At 36.4% G+C, this 27,373-nt stretch overlaps 1 protein-coding gene across 3 annotated transcripts in view; it reads right to left on the bottom strand.

The window, feature by feature from the left end:
• The window catches only part of LOC145690152 (uncharacterized), a 450,019-nt gene that overhangs the window by 3,607 nt on the left and 419,039 nt on the right, over nt 1-27,373 (bottom strand). For all 3 annotated transcript variants that reach the window (XM_081764761.1, XM_081764763.1, XM_081764762.1), the window contains one exon: nt 13,655-13,776. In XM_081764761.1, the coding sequence (XP_081620887.1) occupies nt 13,655-13,771 (117 nt within the window). In that variant the 5' untranslated portion in view covers nt 13,772-13,776. The remainder of the gene's footprint in view (nt 1-13,654; nt 13,777-27,373) is intronic.

Below are 27,373 nucleotides of genomic sequence, written 5' to 3'. Positions count from 1 at the left end.
TAATAAATTTGGACTAATGTTTTCCTTATATGTATATCTACCTATCATATGTTTAAAATACAGTGTTGAAAATCATTGCGTTTGTAAGTTACATACGATTTTCTTTAAAATTCCTTAAATGTTGTGCAAAGTATTATGATATATATATATATATATATATATATATATATATATATATATATATATATATATATACCAAATGAAATGAAATGAAATTTTGAGTTTTACGTCCCACGGTTATGCCGGTTAGGCTAAAGGAGACGGTGATAATGAGTAATGAATGAAATGATGGAATGAAGAAAGTGGGAGGAAACGGGAGAACCCCGAGAAAACCCACGCACACGGTGTTTGTCCACCACAAAGTTCACTTGGCGGGAGCAGGGTTTGAACCCGAGACCCCTAGCACCAGAGGTGAACGCTCTACCACTGAGCCACCGCGGCCCCATATATATACCAAAATTGATATAATTTTTCTAGGCATCCCAGCATGTATATGTTTGAGAATAGTTATAGATATTGGATTCAGCGTCCTCAAATTTAATACAAAAACACTATTAGTAATTTATCCAAGCGTGGACACTAGTGGCACGATCGTTAGTTCTTTTCCGAATACTCTATATAGTCCTGCCTTTATGTGATCGTTATTCTTTGCTGAATGCTCTATATAGTCTTGCGTTTGTGTGATCGTTAGTTCTTTGGTGAATGCTCTATATAGTCCTTTATGTAATCGTTAATTCTTTGCTGATGCTCTATATAATTTTGCCTTTGTGTGATGGTTAGTTTTTTGGTGAATGCTCTATACAGTCCTGCCTTTGTGTGATCGTTAGTTTTTTGCTGGATGTTCTATATAGTACTGCCTTTGTGTGATTGCTAGTTCTTTGCTGAATGTTCTATATAGTATTGTCTTTGTATGAACGTTAGTTCGTTGCTCAATGCTCTATATAGTCTCGCCTTTGTGTGATCGTTAGTTCTTTTATATGAAGTACCCTTTGATTTCCATTGTATTTTGAAAAAGTGACAAAATGGAGGGTGAGATTGCCTGATGAGAGCATCTTTTAAAGTTATTCAATAAAGGCTACAAACGTGTTGGACAACGTAATGAGTTTTATCCATTTCTTTCTATTTCTAAAGAGAAAAGGAAAAAAAAAAGTAACATATAGAAGAGATTACTGTAAAGGAAACCGAGCCTGTAACTCAACATTACACAATAAAAGAAAAAATAATGAAAAATTAATCACGACAAATTACATACGTTATTTATTCAATTTTTATTAAAAAGTTATCTTCATTGTGTTTATTACGTTCAACAGTAGAGACAGGTTTAAAAAAAAAAAATCTTTGATGTGGGAATTCTACCTGCAATGCGCCGCATATCCAGGCTCCGTTGTGAGCAGTGTGTAGAGAGAGAGAGCATAAAAACAGTTCCCGCACACAATGATGAAGTGAATCTCTCATCCTGTAGAGGGCTTCCAGCAACTCTTGCGGATTGGAGGAGTCACATATCTCTTTTTTACTCATGACGTTTAGCTGTATATGAAATCCGGAACACTCGGTGCGCTGGTAATTTACGAGAAATTACATCACTTTGGAGCTAATGAGTATCTCTCTTCTCTCTCTTTTAAACAAGATTTTTTTTAAAAAAAAAGAAAAAAGCTTTATTAAACGTTTAGCCTACTTCATCAAGCAAAGTTAAAAGGATCCTAGTTCTCCGCACAGAGAATATATAGTATATTTTCCGAGGAATATTTGGTACTCTGTTCAAGTATTCCTAAATCATTCCAGGAATATTTGCAAATAACGTGAATGATGTTTCAGTCTCTTGTATCAGTAAAAACTCATCTATGTAGGGGATCGACGGTTTATTCGAGGAGTGTTCAATCTATAAATGAGGTTCTAGATAAAAGGAGGACTGCACTTATTCCCTTTGTTTTGGTTTCCTCTAGGATCGTCCCGTCAATTTGTGGGGCGAAAGTAAATTACGTGGATAATAATGTAGATTAGAATTCCATATAATTTTATATCCGGCATCAATGAATTATTCTGCGCCAACTTGGACTTTTTCATATCACTATCTATAGTCACTTGGTGGGGAATGCCCCAGGAGCGTCATTTCAGATTTTGCTTGGGGGGGGAAAGACCCCTTGATATAAGTAAAATTTCGCGTTTTTTACTGATTTACTATTATTCTATTGATAAAATCTATATACATCTCAAACTCGGGGGGCAAATGCCCCTCCCTGCCTTCCTAAATGACGCCTCTAGAATGCCCAGTCGGGGGGGATATGCCCACTCCTTGTGAATAGTTTTCTTTGTGAGAGATGAAGTATACTGAGACAGCGCTTGTCATACGTATCGGAAGCCATTTTTTGTATATTATCTGAGATAAGTTAACAAGTATTACCACATTTTTTTTAGCAGTTTCAAAATGTTGCTTTCAATATATATGACAAATATATAATAACTTTTAGAATAAGAATATATAACTTTATCAACAAACAAAGAAGTACACAGAATATTCATTTTCTACATTTCCTCTATGTGCGCAGGATTGGAAACTTACATTTTGTTTCATTTCATAGACAAGTTCGTGGTAATATGAGTTTTGTGAGAGGGTGTTATATACCAATCTGCTTTTTACCCAAGATTTTCTCTTTTCTTAGGACAACTCTTTTCTTCTGTATAAATATTTGTATTGATGTTCATATAGATTTGTTATTTTTCTAAAATTAGTGGCGCTTTTTTTTTTTTTTTTTTTTAGATATAAAACAAAATTGTTATCTGTTAATGCCTGTAAAATAAGTAAAATGTTTTGCCTAATTCGTATTGAAGTTTGAACTATTGGTTGGGAGCTATTTTTATTTTATTTATTTATTTTGTTGGATGAACTATGTTTTTCAGATTCTATTTAATGAATAATACTGACTGACTGCTGATATGAACTACACTAACTAATTCACCTCCGTTACAGTAATATGATGGATATCACTGTCAAGTTGCAATCTCACGACCAAATTTCCGATAATTTTCTTTCCGGAAAATTGACTTATATTTTTGTTCTGAAAAGATTAACATTTTAAAATGTCAAGGTGTATAAATATTAGATGATATATAATATAAAACACTAATTCCTTCATTACCTATTTCTTTCTTTGAAATTTTCTTCATTTGCAGTAGGAACTGCTAAAAGTAAATCTAGAGATGCAAGAACTACACGTACTCTGGGATTAGTTTTAAGTTACTGGGACTCTTCCAGCTTCTATCCGTAACCCTATATCACTGAGAAAATATATTTGAAACAGGTGAATGGAACACTTGGTTTTATGGGCTCTAAGGTGTTATACTACATAATAGCCTCTGATGATTGAAATTCCCATGTCCGTGCCATTTTCATTTAGATGAACAAATTGTGGGTTTTATACGAGGTGCTATCCAGAATTTTCTGGACTGGTGCTGCCATCTGGAAAGTAATAGTAGTAGAGCTTTGCACCGATAGGTGGCAAGACTAGCATATCTGATGAGTGAGAGTGCACAGTTTCATGTAGTTGGGTTGATGTGTTGTTTCCACAGTGCTTTTCATGATACTCTGTGTGTGGTGCAGTGGTGCCCACCCCCCTCATGTCCATGACGCACCCCCCCCCTCAATTGTCCATCCGTAGGTATTCTTCCATGAAAAAAAAATATTTTCGATTAATTTTTACACCTCCTCAAACATATTTATATATATTTTAACCCCCCCCAAATATTTCAATGACGCAGTTTGCGTCATAGCCCCCCCTTGTGGGCACCCCTGGTGTGGTGTGTGGCAATTTTACGATGGATCCGAGAATAGAACAGCGCGTGTGTATCAAATTCTGTGCGAATCTCGGGAAAAGTGCTACGGAGATCTTTGCAATGATTCAACAAGTGTCTGGGGAACACAGCATCAGCCGTACACGTGTGTCTGAGTGGCATGCTCGGTTCAGGGCTGGCCTACAGACATCGAAGACGATGCCCACACTGGAAGGCCCGTTAGCCGCACAACGCCAAACATTGTTGCCAAACTTCAACAAATGTATCCTGGAAGTCCTGTTCTTTGAGGGTGTTTAGCACCGCCAGCGATGCTTCTTGAATCCTTTCAAGTGTGTCGAACCGACGGCCTTTCAACTTGCTCTTCAGCTCTCGTCGCCGGTGATAACCCGTGACAAGAAGATTGGATAAACAGATGCGGTCTGACGAAGCTCCGTGCAAACCACCACACGCTGTGCCTTCTGATCAACAGTCAAGATTCTTGGCACAAATTTTGCGACGACACGATACATGCCCAATTCAACAGACAAAATTCGTTGACATGTTCCGTAACCAATTCCCACTTCACCAGTAAAGCATGAATGGTTCGACGTCGATCCTCATGAACCAATTGTTGAAGTTTGGCAACAATGTCTGGTGTTGTGCGGCTAACGGGCCTTCCAGTGTGGGCATCGTCTTCGATGTCTGTACGGCCGGCCCTGAACTGAGCATGCCATTCAAACACACTCGTACGGCTGATGCTGTGTTTCCCAAACACTTTTTTCATAATTGGAAAGGTATCCGTGGCACTTTTCCCGAGATTCGCATAGAATTTGATACACACGCGCTGTTCTATTTTTGGATCCATCGTAAAATCGATTAGTATCACGACACAAAGAGTATCATGAGTATCACACGATGAGTATCACAAAGAGTATCATGAAAAGCACTGTGGAAACTCAACACACCAACCCAGCTGCATGAAACTGTACAGTCTCTCATCAGATATGCTAGTCTTGCCACCTATCGGTGCAAAGCTCTACTACTACTACTTTCCAGATGGCAGCACCAGTCCCGACAATTCTGGATAGCACCTCGTACTTTATTGGTCTAACTCTTCGCGAGTTGATGGATTGAAATATGTTTCTGCTTTAATTGTAACATTCTTAGACATACATATTGTGTCTTTAGTTGCTTTTAGTTAACAGGAACCATGCCTCGATCCTATGTTCAGAAAACAAACAGAGCAAGCAGCAACAACAATTCAGAATGTGGCATATCTTTTTCAAGAAGCAGAAAGACTGTATGGAATTTCACGTCGTGCACTACGACGCAAAATTCACAGTGATAATCTGTCAAAATCAATGTTAGGCAGTGATAATGAACAAAAGTTATTGTCACACATTGCTTGTTTGCAGTAATTTAGGGTTTCTAATAACAGCTCATAGCGTACACACATTGGATGTTTTGTTTCTGTGTACAGAACAATATTCCTCATTGTTTCAGTTCTGAAAACCAGGGTGGAGGTTATGATTGGTTTCTATGTCGCGTCACCAAGAATTCGCAAGAGTGAAGGCCTATTGCTTGCTCGATGCCAACTTCTTAACAAGGAAGAAATTTTCAAGTGTCTCACACTTTTAAAATAACTGAAACGATCTTACTTAGTGGAAAACCAGTTACTTCAAAAGCTTAGCAATATATACGGTATAACGCTGATGAAACTGGGCTCAAGCTTAATAATAGACTCGAACATTTAGTAGTGGCCAAAAAAAAAAAAAAAAAAAGTATAACATATTAAGGAATTACATTTCTGGGCTTTCGGCATCTCTGAACATGTTAACCTATCACATATGAGGGCTGACGTCCCTCGGCGATCGCACTACTTGAGGAAAGGGAAGGAAGAAAGGATTGGGTGAGGAACGAAGCGGCCTGGGACTTGTATGTAAGGTACCATACCAGTATTTGCCTGGTGTCAATAAGGAAAACCCAGGAAAACCTCATTCAGGATGGCTGGCCTGTAAAAGCTTTTAAACTTTTTCGACCGAGTGTCCCCACCGGGAATCGAACCCGGGACCGCTTGCACCAAAGACGACAGCGTTAGCGACTACACTACGCATGGCTACACACACACACACACACACACACACACACAAGAAAAAAATAGTATATTTGTAGTGTAAGTTAAGATAAAGGGAAGACATCGGGAGACAAAGGCAAAACAACATCCATCAATGCGGAAGGGAAGTTCCTTCCTCCGGTGTGTATTTTGAAAGCCAAGAACAAAAAAGCCCAAATTTGAAGACCACATGCCTCCTAGTCAGGGTTGGCTGGTTTAAATCAATGTTTTTCTTTTTCTAAAAAATGGTTTAAGCCAAAAAATAAATAAAAAAAAAGCAAAAACAACACAAAACGTGTGAACTTCGTGGTGAAATTTCCTTATATCTCTCAAAATATCTAGAAGATCTTTTCTCATACATTACAAAGCCACAAGACATGATTATAAGTGATTTATTGAAATCAAAAGAATTTTCTCCATATGTATATGTTTGAATGGTTCAAAGCCAGAGTGAACTCAAATGATTCATATTTTTACTCGCTTGTTTTATTGATATCCCAATTGAAGTCTATGTATTTTTGATTCAATGAACTAACTCGGACAAAATTAGATCATCTACACTCTAGTCTTTTGGGTACTTATTTTAATAACGCGTATAACTCTGTGCAGTTTCTTCTTCTTTCTCTTCTGAAGTGACTCTTAAAGCAATCACAAGTATCCAAGAGCAGTACAATTGAACCTCGATAATAACGGGGGGCGCGGTGGCTCAGTGATAGAGCGTTCACCTCCGGTGCTTGGGGTCCCTGGTTCGATCCCAGCTCGCGCCGTGTGGACTTTGTGGTGGACAAACACCGTGCTCGTAGGTTTTCTCGGGGTTCTCCCGTTTCCTCCCACTTTCTTCATTCCACAATTTCATTCATTTCTCATCATCACCATCTCCTTTAGCATGACCGTGGGACGTAAAACTAAAGATTTCATTTTCATTTTTGAACCTCGATAACTCGATTTGTTTCACAGCATAAAACGTGTGTTTTATAACATAAAATGTGTGAGATAAATGTAAAACTTACGGAACAATATAAGATCTGACAACCCTATTTAAGCTGTAGGCTCCGTCCTTCATAACCATGTTGTTGTATAAAAACGTTTAAGATCAAACAAGATTATTCCTTAAATGACTCCGGGAATATTTTACTCCATGGAAGGAACATATTACAGTACTGCTATTTTAGATGGACACTCCGTCTATTTCAATAACGTTGAAATGCATCAGAAAATGACATTATTTTATTGAGTTTACCAAACCATATCACATATGCTTTACAGTTCTTGGATCGCAGTTTTACCAAGTTTTTGTAAACATACTTTTAGGCTGCCGCTGATAAGTGGATAAGGTCCAACCCAGCCGAAAACTAACACTTTACAGTTTGGTGAATTGTTGAATTAAGCTTGGTGTCAAACAGCGAGAGTGAAGAATAGAGTTGCCAGCTTTCATGCATGTAGAAAAATGAAATGAAATCTTTAAGTTTTACGTCCCAAGGTTATGCCGGTCAGGCTAAAGGAGACGGTGATGATGAGAGATGAGTGAAATGGTGGAATGAAGAAAGTGGGAGGAAACGGGAGAACCCCGAGAAAACCCACGAGCACGGTGTTTGTCCACCACAAAGTCCACACGGCGCGAGCTGGGATTGAACCAGGGACCTCAAGCACCGAAGGTGAACGCTCTACCACTGAGCCACCGTGCCCCCTTCATGCATGTAGAATTTGTCTCTTAAATCCAGATTGCATTTCTGATAATGATTTCCTGACGATTGAGCAACACCTAGCAAAAAGAAAGGAAGACGGTCCTATGTAAGCAGATAGTTCTCCCTCAACATTGAATGTTAGTACACATAACCATATTGTCTTCCAGATCCGAAGTTACTCCAAAATCTGCAACTAGCACAAGTTACACGTACGAAAACACAATATCAATGAAGAGGACTAATTTTTTGCAAGAAATTTTGCCAGTACCGAACGTACGTTTCCACATTCTCCTTACAAGCGAAAGCAGCCAGCGCTGTTACTGACACACGCACCATTTTATTCAAGGAAAAGAAAACACGATGGACGATCAAAGGGTCAGAATAAATATGGAATAAATCTGAAGATCCTAATAAACATAATGATTTTCGGAAATTAAGAAATACAAGATCAACAAAACTACTTAAGCGGAAACTGTCATAGAATACTTGCTCTTTGACGTGTCATTTGATACGGACGAAGACAATTGCTGCACAATTTGTAGTAGACAAGTCTAAGATAAGAAAGGACCCAAATGTATTCGATATAAGACGTGGTTACATCAAATGTGCACTTTTTTCTTTCCTTTTCTTTCTTCTTCTTTTCTTTTTTGCTACCACATATCCCAAATGCAATTCTCTTTCCAAGAAGAAGAAAAGTAAAATGTGATATACGCACAAGGTGGGAGGGAATTAACTCCCCCATGCCGTAAACGTCGCCAACACTTAGTGGCCTACTTGCCGGTAAATGTCGATCATTGATATAGCAACGCGTCGAAGGATTGCCGCTACTGTGCCACTGGCGGCAAGGTTTCGTTGAGTCGAAACAGATATCTAGAGTCGGGGTATTGAAGTTACCACCGCGTAGAAGCGAGGACTTCATTTTGGTCCGCGCTCCTTCGATTCGAAGCGGAGAATGGTGAAGGGATCAACACGAATTATCGCCAGTCATGTGCAAGCGGTTATTATTATACTGTATATTTTTTTTCCTGACGAATTGTTCCTAAAGTAAACTCCGGGGGTCAAGAGTAACTCTGCCTCTACATCATGAAGTGAAAAATCTTGAGATGAGTGCGTATAATTTTATGAGTTTAGGTGGCAACTGTCGCCGATCATTAGAAAGTGAATATGGGAGAACTATGAAATAAAGTAAATAGACGCGTGCTATTTTGTTATAAAATTACATGGCGAACGCATTTTATCTGATCCCAAACGGTTATCGTCGAATATAGATGGTTAAAGGAGCACTCTGATTAGCTAAATTTAAAAAAAAAAAAAAATCAAGGAATTATCCCTCTACAAGCGATGTTTTCTTCATCGCCTCCGTGGCGAAATCGAAAGAACACGCGGCTAGTAATCATATGGTTGGTGGTTCGCGACCATCCCGGGGTACTTTAAAAAAAAACAGTAAATAAAAGTTTTAAGAGACTCACCTTAATGTAAACAAATCACGCATATAGGAGATTTGACATATTTTGGAGACGTAATTTTGTGGTTCATTGGAGTTTCGTCGCGTCTCTCACACTGGTGGGACGCTGGTGGTATAATTTTCAAAACGAAAGTGAGGACACCGCGGATCGTCGCTGTGACGCCGCCAATTTTTGGTGAGATGTCGCTAGTTGCCTATCGGTGGTCCACCGACGCTTATGGCATGGGGTCCCAATTTAAAATTGTTTACAATTTTTTTTTAAATACTTAACCAATTTTCACGAAACATAAAGCATTTTATTTCTTACAATGGTAGAATTTATTACATGATATTTCATTTATCATATGTCAATGCAGGCATCAATGGCGGATGGCGCAACGTCTAAGCTTACGTGAGTAGGCTCAGCGATTGCGAAGTATAGTAGTCCGTGGTACAAGTACAGAAATGATGGCGAAGTGTGAGAGGACGTTGTGCCTCGGTAGATGCAAAGACCATAAGGAATTGCTATTCGAAGAATTTATAGCAGATATTAGTAGATGCAGTCGCCTCTTAACATTCAGGATGGAGGAAAATGTGCAAGGGGTTCAGAAAATGTACACTCGAAGTCCACAGAAATAACAAACACAGTCATCTCGCGAAAGTAGTTTAACCCGAGACCATCCAAACTATTCTGAAGCAAGAATTGAATTTTCGTCCATGGGAATTACATTGGAGTATGTTTAGTACAAGGGGTCCAGAAGCACGTAAAAAACACAAAATTTACAGAAATGAATGATGCACGTACTTAGACGTAACATAACGTAACGTAACCAAATCTAACCTAACCTAACATAAACTAACCTAAGCTAACCTGAACTAACCTAAACTAAACAGAATTTCGCTTATTTCTACTAATATTAATCATTTTTCGGAAAATTATGCGGGACTCCTACACTAATATAACATAAACTAAACTAACCTAACCTACCCTAAACTAACCGAATGTGAACAGAAATTACCAAAATTGTAACATTTTTTAGAGAAAAGAGCTGGACCCCTTCTGCTAAACATAGGCCATTACATTACTACCAGGAATTATCGTCGAAGGACTGTATTATCGGTTGGAGTATGGTGATATCTATATAATGCTTGCTTGATAGGAAGACTGGTCCGATCTTTTGGGTAATATCTTGTGGTCAGATGAAGGCGTGTTTCACGTTGCGGGAGGTTGTTAACCGGTACAATTGTTGTTATTGGGCAGGAGAGGATCTGAAGGTGATTGTTTAAAATAAAATCAACGTACTGCTGGAGTATCTGCAAAAGTCTGTTGCAAACTCCCCCAACCAATTACGAAAACTGACAATAGGTACAAATGTCTACTACAATAATGATCTTATAATGTAATTTTATAAGATCATTGTTAAATATGGTATAGTAAAACTTCCTGGGCCTTATGCAGAGTCGTTTTGACGCGTTATTAGGGCCATACTAAAGGGTTCGACTAACATATGTTTCCTGCAGTAGTGAAGCCTTTAGTATGATGCTAATAATACGTCTAAACGACTCTGCATAAGGGCCCCTATCTCTGTATTATAATTATTTGTTCAGTTTCAACGATTTGTGTAGTTTTGTCTACATATTGTTTAGTGCACGCAATTCTGTAATGTCTTAGTTGTTCTACTTAAATATCAAGGATTTTACAAATAGAGGATCTACCCATATGTATCTTCATCCTATTAAATCGGTGAAGCCAAAAAGCACCCGAGCATCGGCACGTCTGATTGGCTACTCTCGTTTCTGCTATCGTTTGATTGGCTACTTTCGTTTCCGCCATGATTGTTGGCTCAAAACATTGCTATCCCATTGGGCGGAGTGGGCAGAGTAGAGGTGGCAAAACTGTGACGTATGGCTTCAAGATTTTGTTGTAAGGGCAGATCCTCTATTTTATAAGATCCTTGTTAAATATGGTATAATAGAACTTCCTATCTCTGTATTATAATTAGTTGCTCAGTTTCAACGACTTGTGTAGTTTTGTCTACATATCGTATAGTGCACGCAATTCTGTAACTTTCACAGAATAACATTGAAACAAACAACTTTTCATTTGGAGTGCTTTTCTTCGCGCATGCTCTCTTGCAGTGGCGATATTAAACGAAATGTTAAAAGAAAATGAGCATTCTTCCCTTCCAATGTCCCTATATTGATATATACACAAATTATACATTAGAACAAAAAATCTAATGGAAAAAAAAAAAACTAAACAGCCATTAACATTTTAAAAAAATGTTTGTATAAGATCTATAGATGTTTCTTTCTTTTCTTCTTAACCTAAATTGAGGTTTTATATTTTGAGGTGCAGACCTAAGTCCCCAATCATCTATATCACTAAGAACTGTTATTAATAACTATGCACTAGTATACAAGTAGTTTTAACGTAGAAATTGATGAAAATGGTGGATGATGAAGGATGGCAGATGAATCGTAATTCTCTATGGATGTTTGGTGGAAATTTATGCACCGCTTTCTGAGGAATTGTGCTTTAATTATTTCAAAGGTAGAAAAATTAACTTCATTACACACTCAAGTTTTCCACCTTATACGACGTAATTCAATACAATGTTCAGCTAAGCAGATAACCACTGTGTTGGTAACATCTTTAGGAAAGCAACGTAAACAAATTTAGACTGCGCGGAAGAAGCAGTGTTGTCAAAAAAAAAAGTTATCAGAAGGCGATTTTTTATTTTACCAAGCATAAGTATGAATCACTTATACTAACAGTAGCAAGACGCGATTATTCAACTCACGTTTAGAATTGACTTATACTAAGTTAACTGGAGGTGGAACATGACACATAGATCTCCAATTTTGACTTATCTTATTTTGGCCAATTTCTGGCTTACATTGTTTCTCCCGCGCAGTCTATAAATAATAATAATACCGATTAAGTATTGATCACTCTCTCAAAGTAAAATAAGAAATAAAGTTAAACCTCTAATTTTACATCCCACAATGTGATTAGCTTATCCATAAGGATCGTTTGAAAGGAGTGGACTGCCTCCTACACAATAAACGTATGCTCGAGTACGAAATACAAGATATACATCAAAACAAAATCAAGTGGCGCAATACATATAAAATAGTCCAACCTATATACCAAGGATGTTATAAATAGAAGATCTGCCCATATGTATCTTCATCCTATTAAATCGATGAAGCCAAAAAACAACCGAGTATCGGCACGTCTCATTGGCTACTCTCGTTTCCGACATCGTCTGATTGGCTACTTTCGTTTCCGCCATGTTTGTTGGCTCAAAACATAGCGATCCTATTGGGCGGAGTGGGCAGAGTAGGGGTGGCGAAACTGTGAAGTATGGCTTCAAGATTTCATTGTAAGGGCAGATCCTCTATTTATAAGATCCTTGCTATATACGCTATACTACCATACTCACAGTGTTGCTAATCTAATATAATTGTATGATTTTTTTAAAATAACACTACATTAAATTATTACATATTACACGAAAACATCCAATACTATACTTATTGTTCAGTGTTGCACACTAAGGACCCTACAACATCATAAACACTGAAAAGCAACCGAAATTTAGAGGCCTTTACAAGTGCAATAACACTGTGAACGGACGGGACAATGCACGTTCACAAACTTACTAAGGATAAATAATTTTTGCTCCATGGGTGTACTTGGCCCTGGATTCGATTCCTGATGGGGGATCATTACAATCTGAACATATTACGTTGAAGGTTCACGTCTCACATAGTTTTGGTGGTGAAAAGAGACACTAAACTTCAACAAACAATAAAGGAAATTGATTGTGCAAGATTTTTTTCCCCTAACATTTTCCTACTTGGCAGCCTAAAGTCCTATCCCCTTTTTCCAATTGCGGATTCACATTTCCGCCCCTGATTCATAATACTTTCAATATACTAGAGTGCTATGACCTCCAAATTTTGACATTATTATTTTTGTTTTACAGTTAGTTGTTTTGAAACTTACATAAAATATTGAGAATTTGAAACCTGAAATTTTTCTTTATAAAGTATTTCAATGCCACCTTATGAAGATATTTATGCAGATGATATGATTTGATGTCTGTTGAAAGTCCACAGCTTTCACCAAAAATGAGGCAGTTACTTCGGTCATTCTTTGCCATTCATAAAAATTGCGAATGTAGGGCAATTTGAGACCATAAAATTCAACTTTATTCATTCATAACTTCTATTTTAACCCCTCTTTCTCCACCTTCCAGCCAATTTTAAGGACATTTTACTTTTACGGACTTGTGACGTACGTACGCAGGGTTAACGGGAACTTTTAATACATTCATCAATACACGAGGACACAGAAGTTAACTAATATTTTATGGTCCATCGAATATTATCTGTCAGAACTTTAACTGTAAAAAAAGCCATTGTATGAAGTTGAGAATGGTATATAGCACATATCAATAAATGATTTAATGTCTGACAACTGTCCTTGCAAGGTAAGTGTGTGTGTGTGTGTGTGATAGAGAGAGAATAGAGAGATATACTTAATATGTCAATATGAAAAGTATGTATATGTAAGGTAACGTAGCGCATAATATCGATTGCGAGTAACAGCCATTATATGTGGTGGACATTTACCTGATTTTTCACACGTTTCCTCCAGGCCAACAGCTGATGCGACTGCGCTCGATGACGTTCGCGAAGTTCCTTGATCACTCTTCGTGCCTCGTCCAGGGTTGCCACGCGCTCCTCCATTCTTTCTGAAAATAAGATAGAAAATCGTTAGCTCTTCTTGTTACTTCACTCGACAGTGCTTCTACTTACTACAAGATAAATATATATGTTGTAATTTATTTGTTATATCTATTTCGATAATTGGTTCCTGAACAAGTTAACTGTTTCCCAGCATTTTAACCAAACACATTTCAAATATATGTTTAACTCAGGGATGCAAATAAGCAACAAAATTTTACTAGCCCAAGAAAAAAAAGCTACTATAGCCCACATCTCACAATAGAAATCATTTACTTACTTTCGGTATGCTATTAAATACCGGTACTCGCCCGCATCGATGAACCACTCGCCCCGGGCGAGTGGGCGAGTGCTTATTTGTATCCCTGGTTTAACTGATCCTCTATCATTTGAAGTTCGTATTATTTTAGTTACTGAAATACGTTAATTTCAAATATATTACTACACTACTATTGATTTTTTAAAAGAAGTTTTTAAGTAAAAATAATTTATGTGCTGTTTATAATTCCATGTTTTGAAACTAATACTTCGAGTGAAGTAAAATAATGCTGTTGCCAAATAAAACCAGTTGAGAATACTCGAAGAGCATTGCCAGAACGAACTTAAAAAGAATTATTATTTTTTTTTTTTCGAAATTTATATGAAATTGTATACCGGTGTTAAATTTATTTGATTAAATTCAACAGATAATACACTTACATATTTGGAACCCGCGTATTAGGAAATCTATTGAATTAGCTATATTAAGCTGTCACTTTTTATCACCGTATACATACTGAAAATGCAGATATAACCAGCGGCTACCAGTTACTGTTTGGTGCTAAAATGTTCACCATCCTTTTAGGTACTGATCAACACCAATAACATCTCTCCATAACTTATAGTTCCCGAGATATGGCTCCTTAAATCTCCCAAAATCGGATTTTTTTTTTTTTTTTTGGCCAATATCGTGGGGAAAGGTAAGAGTGACGCGAAGAATTTCATTACTGTCTCAGATAGTTTTCGATGGTCTATCGAATGAAGGGCTCAAAATTAAAAAAAAAGAAAATCGGAAATAACAGACACAGACACACAGACATAAGGAATTCAGTAACGAACATTTTAAGTTCGTTGAATATTTCCGATAAGGGAACATTAGGCCTACAATTATTCCGGAGTGCTTTAAAATAATAAACTAATTGTATTATTAAAAGCAATGTTTTCATATACACTATCTTACTCATAATCCACTATATTTATTTATACTTTATACAAGAAACTACAGTTAAATACAATCATCGAATATTTGTGTAGAGCGAGTATACAAGGTACTATGCGATTGCAGACAGCCAGCACTCTGTAGGTACTCTTAGTAAAATAATGGTGGTCTACAGTGGCGTATTTAGGGGGTGGCTATCGGGCTCAAGCTTCTCCCCTCCGAAATCAATTTGTTATATGCACAACTTCATTAAACTTTGTCGGCACACAAAAGAAAAGATATAAGTAATTATTCACATCTTATGCATAGCCCTCCGAAACAAATTTGTAAATACGCCACTGGTGGTCTACGATTGCTAATTCTACTTTAAAGAAGCTGAAACAGATATACGAAAATCAAGGAAATCTGAAAGTAACTTAAAATTTCGGGAATGAATTACAAATAAAATTTTCTCAAAATATAAATATCCCTTTCTGCAAAAATTAGGTAAAGCGGGATTAAGTATATTGAGAATTCCTGTTCTCCCTAAGGATAAGATTAGATTTTTAAAAAATCGATTAGGCAGAACGGGAAGGAACTGGTTAAACTATTAACAATCAAAAGGCAGTATTCGTCGTTCTGTGAACCTCTGAACTCGAAAATGATACATATTGCGATATCTAGATATGCATTTAAACCCAGTGTTCAAATGATGTTACAGCCGCCTTGCTTCCTGCAAGATGCTGACCGGGGATTTAAAATGTAAGTATCGAGGAAGAGAAAAACAAACAAAAAAAGAAGATATTTTCATACTTTTTAAGCATAAAATAAAATGTATTCATATGAAATAGTATACTCATTTAAAGCATATTTTTAAGTCTCCGCTGGAAATACAAATAGCCGGCCCAATGGAGGGAGACAGTACGCTAGTCAACTACCAACGGTTGCCCGATGTTGTAACTAGCCGGTTTACCGATCATTAGCCAACCAACTCAATTGCTAAATGTAATGGAAACCCTTACGAAGAAGTCTAATTGGGATTGGAAATGCAAAGTTGAAATAAAACTATTGGATAAATGGCGGCAAATTGTTCGCTGGCCAACATAACTGAAACTAGTTAGCCCAACGATTTCCTTTTCTTACAACTACCAACTCTCAATCATGCCTACGTTCAGCCTACCACATGGGCTTTGCGGGCCATTGTCTCTACGAATTGAACTCAAAACAATCAATCCATAGTTTTAAAACCCAGCTAAGTGCGCGAGAACAATTATTCTTATTGCCAAAATTCTCTACAAGCTACTCGCTCGCGCTTGAAATCTGGCAACACTGCCTAAACGGTTAGCAGACGAAGGCCAGATAAAACAAAAAGAAAAAAACGGAGAAAAAGGAAAGAAACGCAAGGGAGAAACATTAATATATATACATATAATCGTACTAAGATAATTCATGACCTTGCAACACGTATTTACAAGAAACCAGTTTCAAGATTTTTTTTTTTTTTACTTTCCATCTTTTCCCCACTCCATCCTTTTTCAAAGAGATATTACTCCTGCTTATATGTAGATAGATCTCTTTCGTATCAATTTATCGACATCGCAAAGCATCATGGTCCTCATAGGATCAGCATCATCTTATCCATCATCTTAATGTTGAAATATCTCTTCATGTTCTTGTCTCCCCTTTCCAGTATGAGTTTTAGAAAAAAGTATTAAAACAGACCCCACTAAGAGATCATGTTACTAGCATTTCTTAGTGTGTGTGTGTGTGTGTGTGTGTGTATGTATGTATTCGAAAAGTCAAAGAACTTAGTCGGGGTAGTGACTGGATCTCATCCAATGCATGCTCTTTTTTAGGAAAAAAAAACTTCCTTTGTTTATCTTACTGAATCTAGTCTGATTCTTGATCAAGTAGGGTTGTTACCAATCAGGAGCAGAGTAATCAGGAGGTACGATGGGGAATTGCATCTCCCTAGAATTGTTCTTTGCGGTGCTATTCAACATGATTAGTAGAAAATTTCTGTGTTATTAATTACTAGCTGTAAGCATTCGGTTGTAACTCAGTACCTAGATAAAAAGCAGGAAAGAAGAAAGTCCTTCAAGAATATCTTCATAATCATTTCATTGCATGTGTATTTATCCTCTGTTGTTATGTAAGTCCGCATTACCCAAACAGAATGTGGAGTGCATCTAGGCAAGGCTTTCTTGGAAATAGCCCCGGAAGGAACGTACTTAACGTTTGACTTGTCAGAGCAGAAAAATGATTTTAAAAGCCAGCTTCGTACGCGATTAGATATGGTGAAATTCTGCCTGTACACCAAACTTAATTGCTCTTTTCAATGCAAAAAGCTTATGACAAAAAAATGTTATTTTATTAGATAATTCCTGACTTGGTCTCCGATGTCGTTCCTTATATATATATCGCTACTTTACAATTGGTTTTGTAGGACTAATGGTTCACAAAGTTGGACATTGGTATTTTCAAAATTGCAATTGAAAAATACGTTGGCCCAACGTTGCTTAAGAGTTAGTTGGCCAGCCAACAATTTGACAGTTGAAAAATACGTTGGCCCAACGTTGCTTAAGAGTTATGTTGGCCAGCCAGCGATTTCTCGTCATTTATCCAACAGTTTTGAGCCCTGTGCTCCGAATTGCAATTTTACTTCTTTCGTAGGGGTTACGTTGACAATTCAGTTGTTCGGCAAATGCACAGCAAAGCAATCAAGTACAACGTAGAGTCAATGTTGGCAATCGCCTAGTCTATTGGTCCCCACTGTTGGGGAGACGATGGCTCAGTAGTAGAGCGCTCTACCTCTGGTGCTAGAGTTCCCTGATTCGATCCTATGCTACATGAACAACATCGTATCCAAGGGTTTTTTCAGAGTTCTCCCGTTTTCTTCCACCTCCTCATTCCAACATTTTTTCCTTATTATTTATTATCATTAATCGTCAGTATTCTGTAGCCTAAAGTTCATAAGTATGGGAAGTAAAAGTAGAATTTCCATTTCATTTTCCACTGTTCGGGCTATCGTTTTTTCCTCTTTTTATCTTATTGGGTGCAGCGAAGCACCCTGTCCATCAGCTGGCTGCGTTACCGAAGGTGGTTTTTGCACCCGATGAAAAACAGACATTTCAATTGTACCAACCCAATAAATATGTGGTTTCTGCATGTCAAGAATAGGTTTCATTTCCACTTTTATCCCCCTATTCAAACCGAAAGTGGTAGAAAGAAAACTACTTCTGTTTTCAACACTGATCGCCATAGACAGTAAAAACGGCAAATATAATGCCGAAAAGCGTTTCTTTTTTTCTTAAAACATAGAATTAGTGTTCCATCTCTGCCCTTATATTACTACTAAAACCGGAAACGGTAAACATTTACTACAACTTCCGGTTTCAAATACTGATCAACACAGAGCTAAAATATTAATAGGTAGTGATAAATTTTTTTTTTTTTTTTTTTGTATATACAGGGTATTAATGAACTATATCAACAAACTGTAAGAGATGATTCCTCACATCAAAATTAGAGAAAAATTTCACATGGCCCTGTGGGGAAAAGTGCATAGTTTCAGAATTAGGACTGTGCAAAGTCATAAAAAAAAAAAAAAGCTCAATTTCAACGCACACTATTTCGAAATTTGAGAAAGTGTGGAATGGCGGTCCATATTAGCGTAAAAGTAACCATACATACGCAATCAACAAATGCACTTTTCATCAACGTAGAGTGCGTTGCAGAGGATTCCCTACACGATATATAATTCCTAGACATGGTCTCAATAGAATTTTCAGATATGCTCTGATTTCAAGGTGGGTTCAAAGTAGGCAAAAGATAAACCTTGACAGCAGTGAACACGGAATGCTTCGGCGCGGCGGGAAATTGGAAGTGTTAGGAATAGCCAGGACCACAGTATCTCGTGTTTGGAATAACGTGTGCTGTGATATTTTTTTTTTTTTTGTTTTACGCTTATAATTGAATAAGAAACGTGAAATATACCGTGACAAAATACATCGGAGGAAGAGTTGTTCCCAACGCAAGAAACCGTTGAACTGGTGATTCCTCACTCTTCCGACTTCCTGTCGAAATATTCTGTATCAACTGTTGTCACGCTCACCTTTTCCTACTTTGGACCCCACCTTGAAATCAGAGTATACCTGAAAATTCTGTTGACAACATGTCTGTGAAATGTACCCTGTAGGGAATCCCCTGCACACTCATTACACATTGATAAAATATGCAGTTTTGGATTGTGTATAAATGACTTTTTTTTAAACGATGATATAAACAGACATTCCACGACTTATCGAATTCAAAATAGCGGATGTTGAAATTTAACTTTTCCACAGTCTTGGACAGCCTTAGCTTTGAAACTATACAGTTTTTATATATATATACAGGCGCGGATCCAGATATGATCAAGTGAGGGGCTAAACCATATTTTGCCCTTTTATCCAGTGTAAAGCAGGATTGAAGGCCATTTTATCCAGTGTATATCTGAGCGTCAAGGAGGGGAAGCTATAGCCCCCCTTGGATCCGCCACTGTATATTATATATATTCAGGATCCCAAATGTAGGCTCAACCTCAACTTTTATTCTTCAATTGCAACCAGAAGTTGTATGAATCTAGTATCACTTCCAGTTTCAATATTGTATCTCTCATGGTTTTTAGAAGTCTACCATCGTTCCACAATGTGAAACGAAATGCATCTTTCTACCATGGTTTTGGAAAGTCTACCATCGTCTCACAATGTGAAACGAAATGCATCTTTCTCCCATCGTTTTGAGAAATCTACCGTAATTTCAGAATGTGAAACGAAATTCATTTCTCTCATGGTTTAGGGAAGTCTACCGTAGTTTCAGAATGTGAAACGAAATGCATCTTTTAAATTTAGAAAAAAAAATGTTCTGTACTGTATACAAACTTTATGCCTGTAATATTCAGCGAAAACAAGATCAATTAAAAGATAAAGCGATAATGCTAATTATCCACATTGATGAACATATTAGTTTCTGAGAAGTTCCTTCATTTAAAAAAAAAAAAAAAACATATCTACAGATATAATAAATACCTCACAGGAAGAGAGGTGGAAAAAAGAAGAAAAAAGAGGGACAGCAGAAAGACAAAAACGAAAGATGGTTGCAGAAATTGCTTGGCAACATGCATCCAAGAGCAAAGGCACACACACACACACAGACTACTAGAAAGATGGTATCTTGTTATCCAATTTAATGAAGCCCTTGAGATAAAACGCCAATTGGTAAGTTAGATTCCAAAATAGTTCCAAGGCTATATTGTGGGTCTGAGTTTATCATATAACATAGTTATACAAGATCCTGTACTGGAAGATGATTGGAGGACAATGTACTAGTTAGTACGGGTTCGCATTCTTTCTATGTGCATAAATTATATAAAACCTAACAGTACAGGAGAATTCTATAGCATCTAGTGAGAGAGAGGTAACAAAAAAAAAAAAAAAAATTACATTTTCAGTTTTGTTTCAATCTCCCTACTTAATATGCAAGAGCAACAGGTCTGTGGGTTGATAGGTTTCTGGAATTTTAAAAGCAATGCAGAATCTTGTACATATACTAGTAAATGGCACCTACATGTTACTGCTCGCAATATTTTGCGTCTCTCCTCCTGTGTCTTCTTTATCGAGTTCAACTAAACGAACTATGGAGTCTTACACGAAATTCGAACCCTAGTATGAGATGCTTAGTGAACCATCATAACTCCATTTTCTTCCCATATATATATATATATATATATATATATATATATATATATATATATATATATATATATATATATATATATATAATTAATGGCGGATCAAGGATATGATCAAGGGAGGGGCTAAACCATAGTTTGCCGCTTTATCCAGTGTAAAGCAGGATTGAAGCCTATTTCATCCAGTGTATACCTGAGCGTCAAGGGGAGCCCCTCTTTGGATAAATATAAAAAGCTGAGACACGTGTTTAATTATTTTGAATAAAAGGTCTAAATGCCAAATTCCATGTCTCTAATTTATTAAGGTCCAAATGATTATTCCCTGACTGGTATTAGTTCAAGACACTATTATAACCTTTTTAACTCTACCCCATTTTCTTTTTTAATTATTTAAAATTCTTAAATTATATATCAAATTTTCATGACCAGCAGTAGCGGATTTAGAAGGTAAAAAATGGCAGCAGCCAGAACCCAGACTCCGATAGGTATATCATAAGTTTACAATTTTTCATGGGTCCTGCAAAAATTCCAAATTTAAATTTCTCCCGATTGATATTATGGCTAGGTTAGACGTTGACATTTTGAACCTCAAATATTGTTTTACACATTGCATAATAGAGAAACTGCAACTGGATTTATATCTTAATGTTTCAAAAGTTTTTCAATGAAGAATAAACGGCAATGTTTATTATGAACTTTCAAAAATATATAAGTAAAGACTCATTTATTATTGTCACTCAAAAAACTGGCGGAGGGTAGGCTCCCCGGCCCCGGGTTAGATCCACAACTGCAACACAGATAAGTACACAACTAAACAAACGCAACAAAATAAAGGTCTGTGCCAAACGAACATTTCTAGAAATGATGTTGCTGATTAGGTGGGAAAATGACCTCAGAGCTTTTTCCTTACTTTTATATATAATATTAGGAACAATTTATTACATTTAAAATACACAACTCTATTTTCATTAAGAGCAATAGCCCATAAAATCATTAAATTATAATATAATGTACACATTATTTAAAATTTTAATTTTATTCAACAAATGCACCATGTGTTTTTTCAAAACATTAGTACAGATTATTTTAATAAATTCATTAAAATAACATATTTCATATTTAAATGTTATATATGTAACCCATATGTAGAAATATTTATGTATTCTTTCAATCTCTGTATAACACACACAAGTTTACAACTCTGACGTCAGTACAATCCATATTTCATTAAAGTAATGTTACAATTACAATACCCTTGTTTCAAAATTTTTCAATAGATTCAATTAAAATCCTTCCACAATCCAAAGGATATTAAAGGATTCGAAGCTATGGAGAGGACATAGTAACCAACTCCCTCCTTTCAGGTCGAATTCCTAAAAATTTTTATTTAATAATATCTTATTATTTTTTTAAAGTATGTTACTAATCTTATGTATTATCCCAATTTCAAGTTACTAGCTTAAGTAGTTTAGCCTAGGCGCTGATCAGTCAGTCAGGATTTCTTCTTCTATCAAATACTTGAAAACCGTACATAACTGTTTAAGTCTTCATCCCGGCGAAATTAAAATACCGCTAATTTTACAGTAATTATGTGGTATTTTCAAATAGATAAAAGATAATCGAAATGTGGAACAAGAGCGCCCTAAACAATAATATTTTACATGAGAAACCGTTATCACGACTCATTTATCTGCTTTCGATTTGGAGCCATTTTGAAAATCGGCATTTATTTTCGCGTTTCTAAACAGCTGAAAACGGAAAGCCACTAGGTGACTTGTGATAACGGTACCTCACGCAAAATAATACTGTCTAGGGCGCTCTTGTTCCATATTTCAATTATCTGTTTATCTATTTGAAGATATCACATAATTACTGTAAAATTAGCGGTATTTTAATTTCGCCGGGATGAAGACTCTTAAAAGAGCAGTTGTGTACGAACATAGATCCGTGGTGTTAGCTTCTAAACAAAATTAAATATAGGTAGATTCCATTAACAAGAATTTTAGGAATGACCATCCAAAAAATGGATCAAAAGATTGCGATCTTGGCCAATAATTAGTTTTTGGATCAGGGGCCACAAAATTTTTGAACGGTCCCTAAATCGTGTGTTCGTTTTTTTTTTTTTTTTTCGGAATAAGCATATCATATTGAGTTAAGTAATAGTTTGACTTTGGTTACACTATACAAGGTGGACCAAAAGTAGGTATTCAATCCCGTACTGATCACCTGAATGCACTTTATATCATTTCTTATTGTTATTAAACAGGTAGACCTAGTTTCTTTATTATTTGTTCTTAACGTCTTTTTACTTATAACTTAAGCCCTGAACAGTCGAAGTAAATAAATCCGTAAACCAGAATGTTATACTTGATCAATGCAGGGGTATATACCTACTTTTGGGCCACGCTGTATGTAGTTCTTCGATTCAAAAACTATCGATACGTACATTTATTAATACGTACAAAAACAGTATCTCGCGACAGTGGTTTAACCCGACACACAATCCGAACTCCTCTGAAGGAAGAGTTGAATTTTCGTCTAAGGAAACCACATTACTGCCAGAAATTGTCGCCGGAAGACACTGATTATCGATTGGAGAATGGGAAGATGATGCTTGCTTGGTATCAAGACTGGTCCAATCTTTTCAGTAACATCCTGGTCAGATGAAGCTGTGTTTCGTGTTGTGCCGGTTAACAAACCCCACAATTTTAATTGTTGGGCAGGAGTGGATTCGAGGGTGGTTGTTGAAAAAAGTCAAATTGTCCAAAGGTCACAGTGTGGTGCAGCATGATATCTACGAAAGTTGTGAGTCCATACATCATTCGGGAAACAATAAATGCAGAACGGTATCTTGCTATGCTTGAAGATTATGTGCACGTATTGTATCCACTTAGGACTAATCTTTATGCAAGATGAGGCCCCACATCCTGTCCGTCTCTGGCTCGACATCCATTTTTCACGACGCTGGTTAAGACATTATGGCGTCTTGAATGGCCAACAAGGATCCTGATCTAAGGCGCTATGAGTTCTTCCTCTGGGGCGGGCGAAAGAGGAAGTTTATCGCATAAAACAAACTCTTGATAAATTGGAGATGCGAATTCGCCAAATCCTTGCATACGTACCGTTAGAATATCTGCAAAAATCTATCTCAAACATCCCCAAACATTTAAGAAAACTAGAGGATATTAGTAGTGCTTATGTTGAATTTTTAGTAATGCATTACAATTCTACTATTGCAAGGAACAAAATGTTTTTCGTTTCATGAAAATTGGTTGTGTTAAAAGAGATACATAATTTTTACTAGAGTTAATTCCCATCCACTCTATATATATAAAATATAAATCAACGTTACAAGTTTTTTCTTTAACTTCCGTCACTAACAATGTATTTATTTTTTTCTACTGATATTTAAAAAAAAAAACACCACACATTAAAATATAGGTACTACAATTTTCATTTGAACACGAAACTGCGTTGTTCATGTATATGTGGCTGTGGGGTCTACGCATATGTATGTGTATTGCGTTGATAAATGAAACCTGACATAGAATAATTACACATCAGATTAAACTGTGGAATCCATATAAAACACAAGAGCGGAAGGATAAAAATAAATGGAGAAAGAAATTCAGTTACTAACTTCTGATCATTTCTCTTCATCTCGTTTTTCAGAGGGAGACAGAGAAAGAAATCAAAAATATGAAACAGAATGAAAAAATGAAGGCATAGAGGAAATCAAAACAATTTTGTTAGAATGTAAAATCTCACTCACTCTCACTCTCTCTCTCTCTCTCTCACACACACACACACACATTATATATATATATATATATATATATATATATATATATATATATATATATATATATATATATATATATATATATATATATATATATATACATACACACGAGGGTCAGTCAAAAATTTGACCCTAATTCCTCAATTTATTTCCATTTTGTTATGACCGCTCCATTAGAAGTTTGCACCAAAGAGTTAACAACAAGCAGTGAGCATGACATAGTTCTGTTAGACAGATAGTGACTATTGATGAAGTAGCGCATCGTCTGGAAGTTAGTCGTGGTTCTGCTTACGAAATCATACACAACAAACTTGGGTTTCATTAAGTCACTTGGCCGCCTCCTTCATCGTGCGTAACACTTGTTCGACCATTTTTGAATTTTTCAATCCATTCGTAGACATTCTGTTACGGCAAGACACTGTTCCCGTATTGTGCCGAAAGTATTTGATGGATTGCCCCTGATATACACCTTCTGATCACAAAAACCAGATCACTGCTCGTTGTTCCTCTTCGGTGCAAACTTCTAATGGAGCGGCCATGATCTATCTGCAACAACATAAGAAAGACAAATGGCGGAATTAGGATCAAACCATTGAAATAATATAAAGACTTAGAGGTGTCCTGAAGCAAGATCTTTGATGGTATCGAACTTGCATATATCGAATAGATCTGCCATATTGGAAGTGGATTTTCACGTAATGTTCCATAGTAATTTATGTGTTTTATTGTTGATTATGTGTGTGTTCCTGGGAAAAATTACACGACGAAAAAATTCAACGTTCTTTGCAATTTCATAATATGTCGAAGGTAAGTCATTTTCTTTCTTCTTTTACCCTGTAACAGTCAATAATATAATGTAGTTATGTACTTGTAATAACATTAGGTGAATAGGCACATGCATTGTATTTACACTGTCAAAATGATCGTAAAAACCTACCTAGAGAAGTGTCAAACTATTATTAAGTTTGCTTATTTATTGAACTATATGTTTATAAGTTGTTGGAAATTTTGCATAAGGTACAAGTGTTCTGTGGCACCTTGGCAAGGTAACTATTTGGTTGCGGAGGTAGTAGGCCTACTTTGCCTGCGTTAAAAATTGATAATGATGGCAATTACTGCATAAAATAATCCTCACTTACTGTTGAAAGGAATAATGGGCCTACACTGAGAAAAATTGATATACAAGCTTTTCCCTCATATCTACTCCGTCTACAGTATAAAACTTGGTAGTTATTTCTTATCCCCTATAGCATTTTTCGAGATACATTTGGATTATGTGCATTTACCCAGGGCCACTCCAGAGGGGGCCAAAGTTGATGGGAGGAATTTCTGGAGGGACGTTCTCCCAATTTTCCCTATTCAAGTACGTTATGGGTCCCAATGCATAGCATCTCTGGAAGGCTTGTTTTATGCTGAAGAGAATGAACTATAAACCATGACTTTCCAATGAACAATATCAATGCAATAGCTGTTTCACTGCGACTCTACGATTTTCTTTGTCCTAACAGGGTTAATAAGCCCCAGGGACTTACTCCGTTGTCCATGGTACCTTTTTTTTTTTTTTTGTGCATAAACATATCTTTGTTATGTTTATCGAATGGACTAGGTTTGATTCGGATGTCCAGATGACAGGTTCATGTCCATTCCTTATGAGAAAGTATGCAAATGTGCGCTGAGTTAGAAGTTTAGGGGAGGATCCGGAACCGGTAGTCACTCTCCCTGTGGGTGAGCCCCGATTGACAGATTTTTATTATTGCTATTTAATTATGATCGTTATGTGCAGCAAAATACACTATATATGAGCAGAATGTATATCATTATTTGCAGTTTCCTAACTGTGACACGCAGGGGATATACCCTTGGTATATGCCTTATCTTCGGATTTTTTTTTTTTTTCGTTAAGCGCTTATAATTTTGAATTATTGTTTATTACGATAAATCTGAGGAAAATGAAATATGTGAAAGGAGCAATTTGCACTTTTCAAGGCTCCGGACGAGAGTCGCTATTTGAAAATAAAACTTGAGAACTGTTTTCATCTCAGTTCTCCCAAAGAGAAGAAAACAAACAAAACATTGTATGGTGATATTTGCCACACTACATTCTTAACATTACTTGCATTCTTTTCCCTACAAACATTGTTTTCTCCTGTTTCAGGTTACATTTTTATTTTTTTTTTTCTTAAAACGAAATAAAATGCAAAGTTTTTGACGCATTGCAGTGCCCTTGGCCGAATTTCTTTTTGTTTCTTTTATTTCTCACCATCATCAACAACAACACACCGAGAGATAGCAAAGAAATCAAGTCTTCGTGCATTGTGTGTGATGGGCATTTATTTGTTCGTTTGACATTTTCATTTCAACGACAGTTAACTCAGTGACATTGAAACAGTCGCAATGCATGACTTCCTCCCATGACTTTATTTTTCAAGCAATCATTTTTCTTTCAACGTTAAATATCCATGTCATTACAATGTAAAAACCATGTTTTTTTTCCTTTTCTTTCTTTCCTTCAAAATATAATATTACTTCATTCTTTTGACCTATAAGATTTTTTTTTGTTTTGCTTTAAAAAAAGTGAATTTTTATGGCACTTTATAAAAAGTATCATAAATATTAAACACAAATTAACTTTGTATACAAATACATTACTGGAGCAATAACGCTACTAGGAACGCATTAATTGCAAATTTGGAGCGAAGTGATCGACCTTTATTAGTTATCCATAGATTTTTTTTAGCTCATCAATTGCTTTCGTGAACAAACCACGACATGCAAATAGTTGAATTTAGCATATCGGCAAAAAGCATAATTGCTTTGAAAAATTTTGTTCGCAGGACGATACGAAAAGGGCTTCGCCCTTTTCTAATACTGAACAATCTATTTTCCATTGTTTAC

The sequence above is a fragment of the Thermobia domestica genome, chromosome 7 (genome assembly GCF_964235325.1).
Source record: "Thermobia domestica chromosome 7, izTheDome1.hap1.1, whole genome shotgun sequence".
In the NCBI taxonomy this organism is placed as follows: Eukaryota; Metazoa; Arthropoda; class Insecta; order Zygentoma; family Lepismatidae; genus Thermobia; species Thermobia domestica.
The sequence above is the reverse complement of the archived record's forward strand: the minus strand, read 5'-3'. Positions and strand labels throughout refer to the sequence as shown.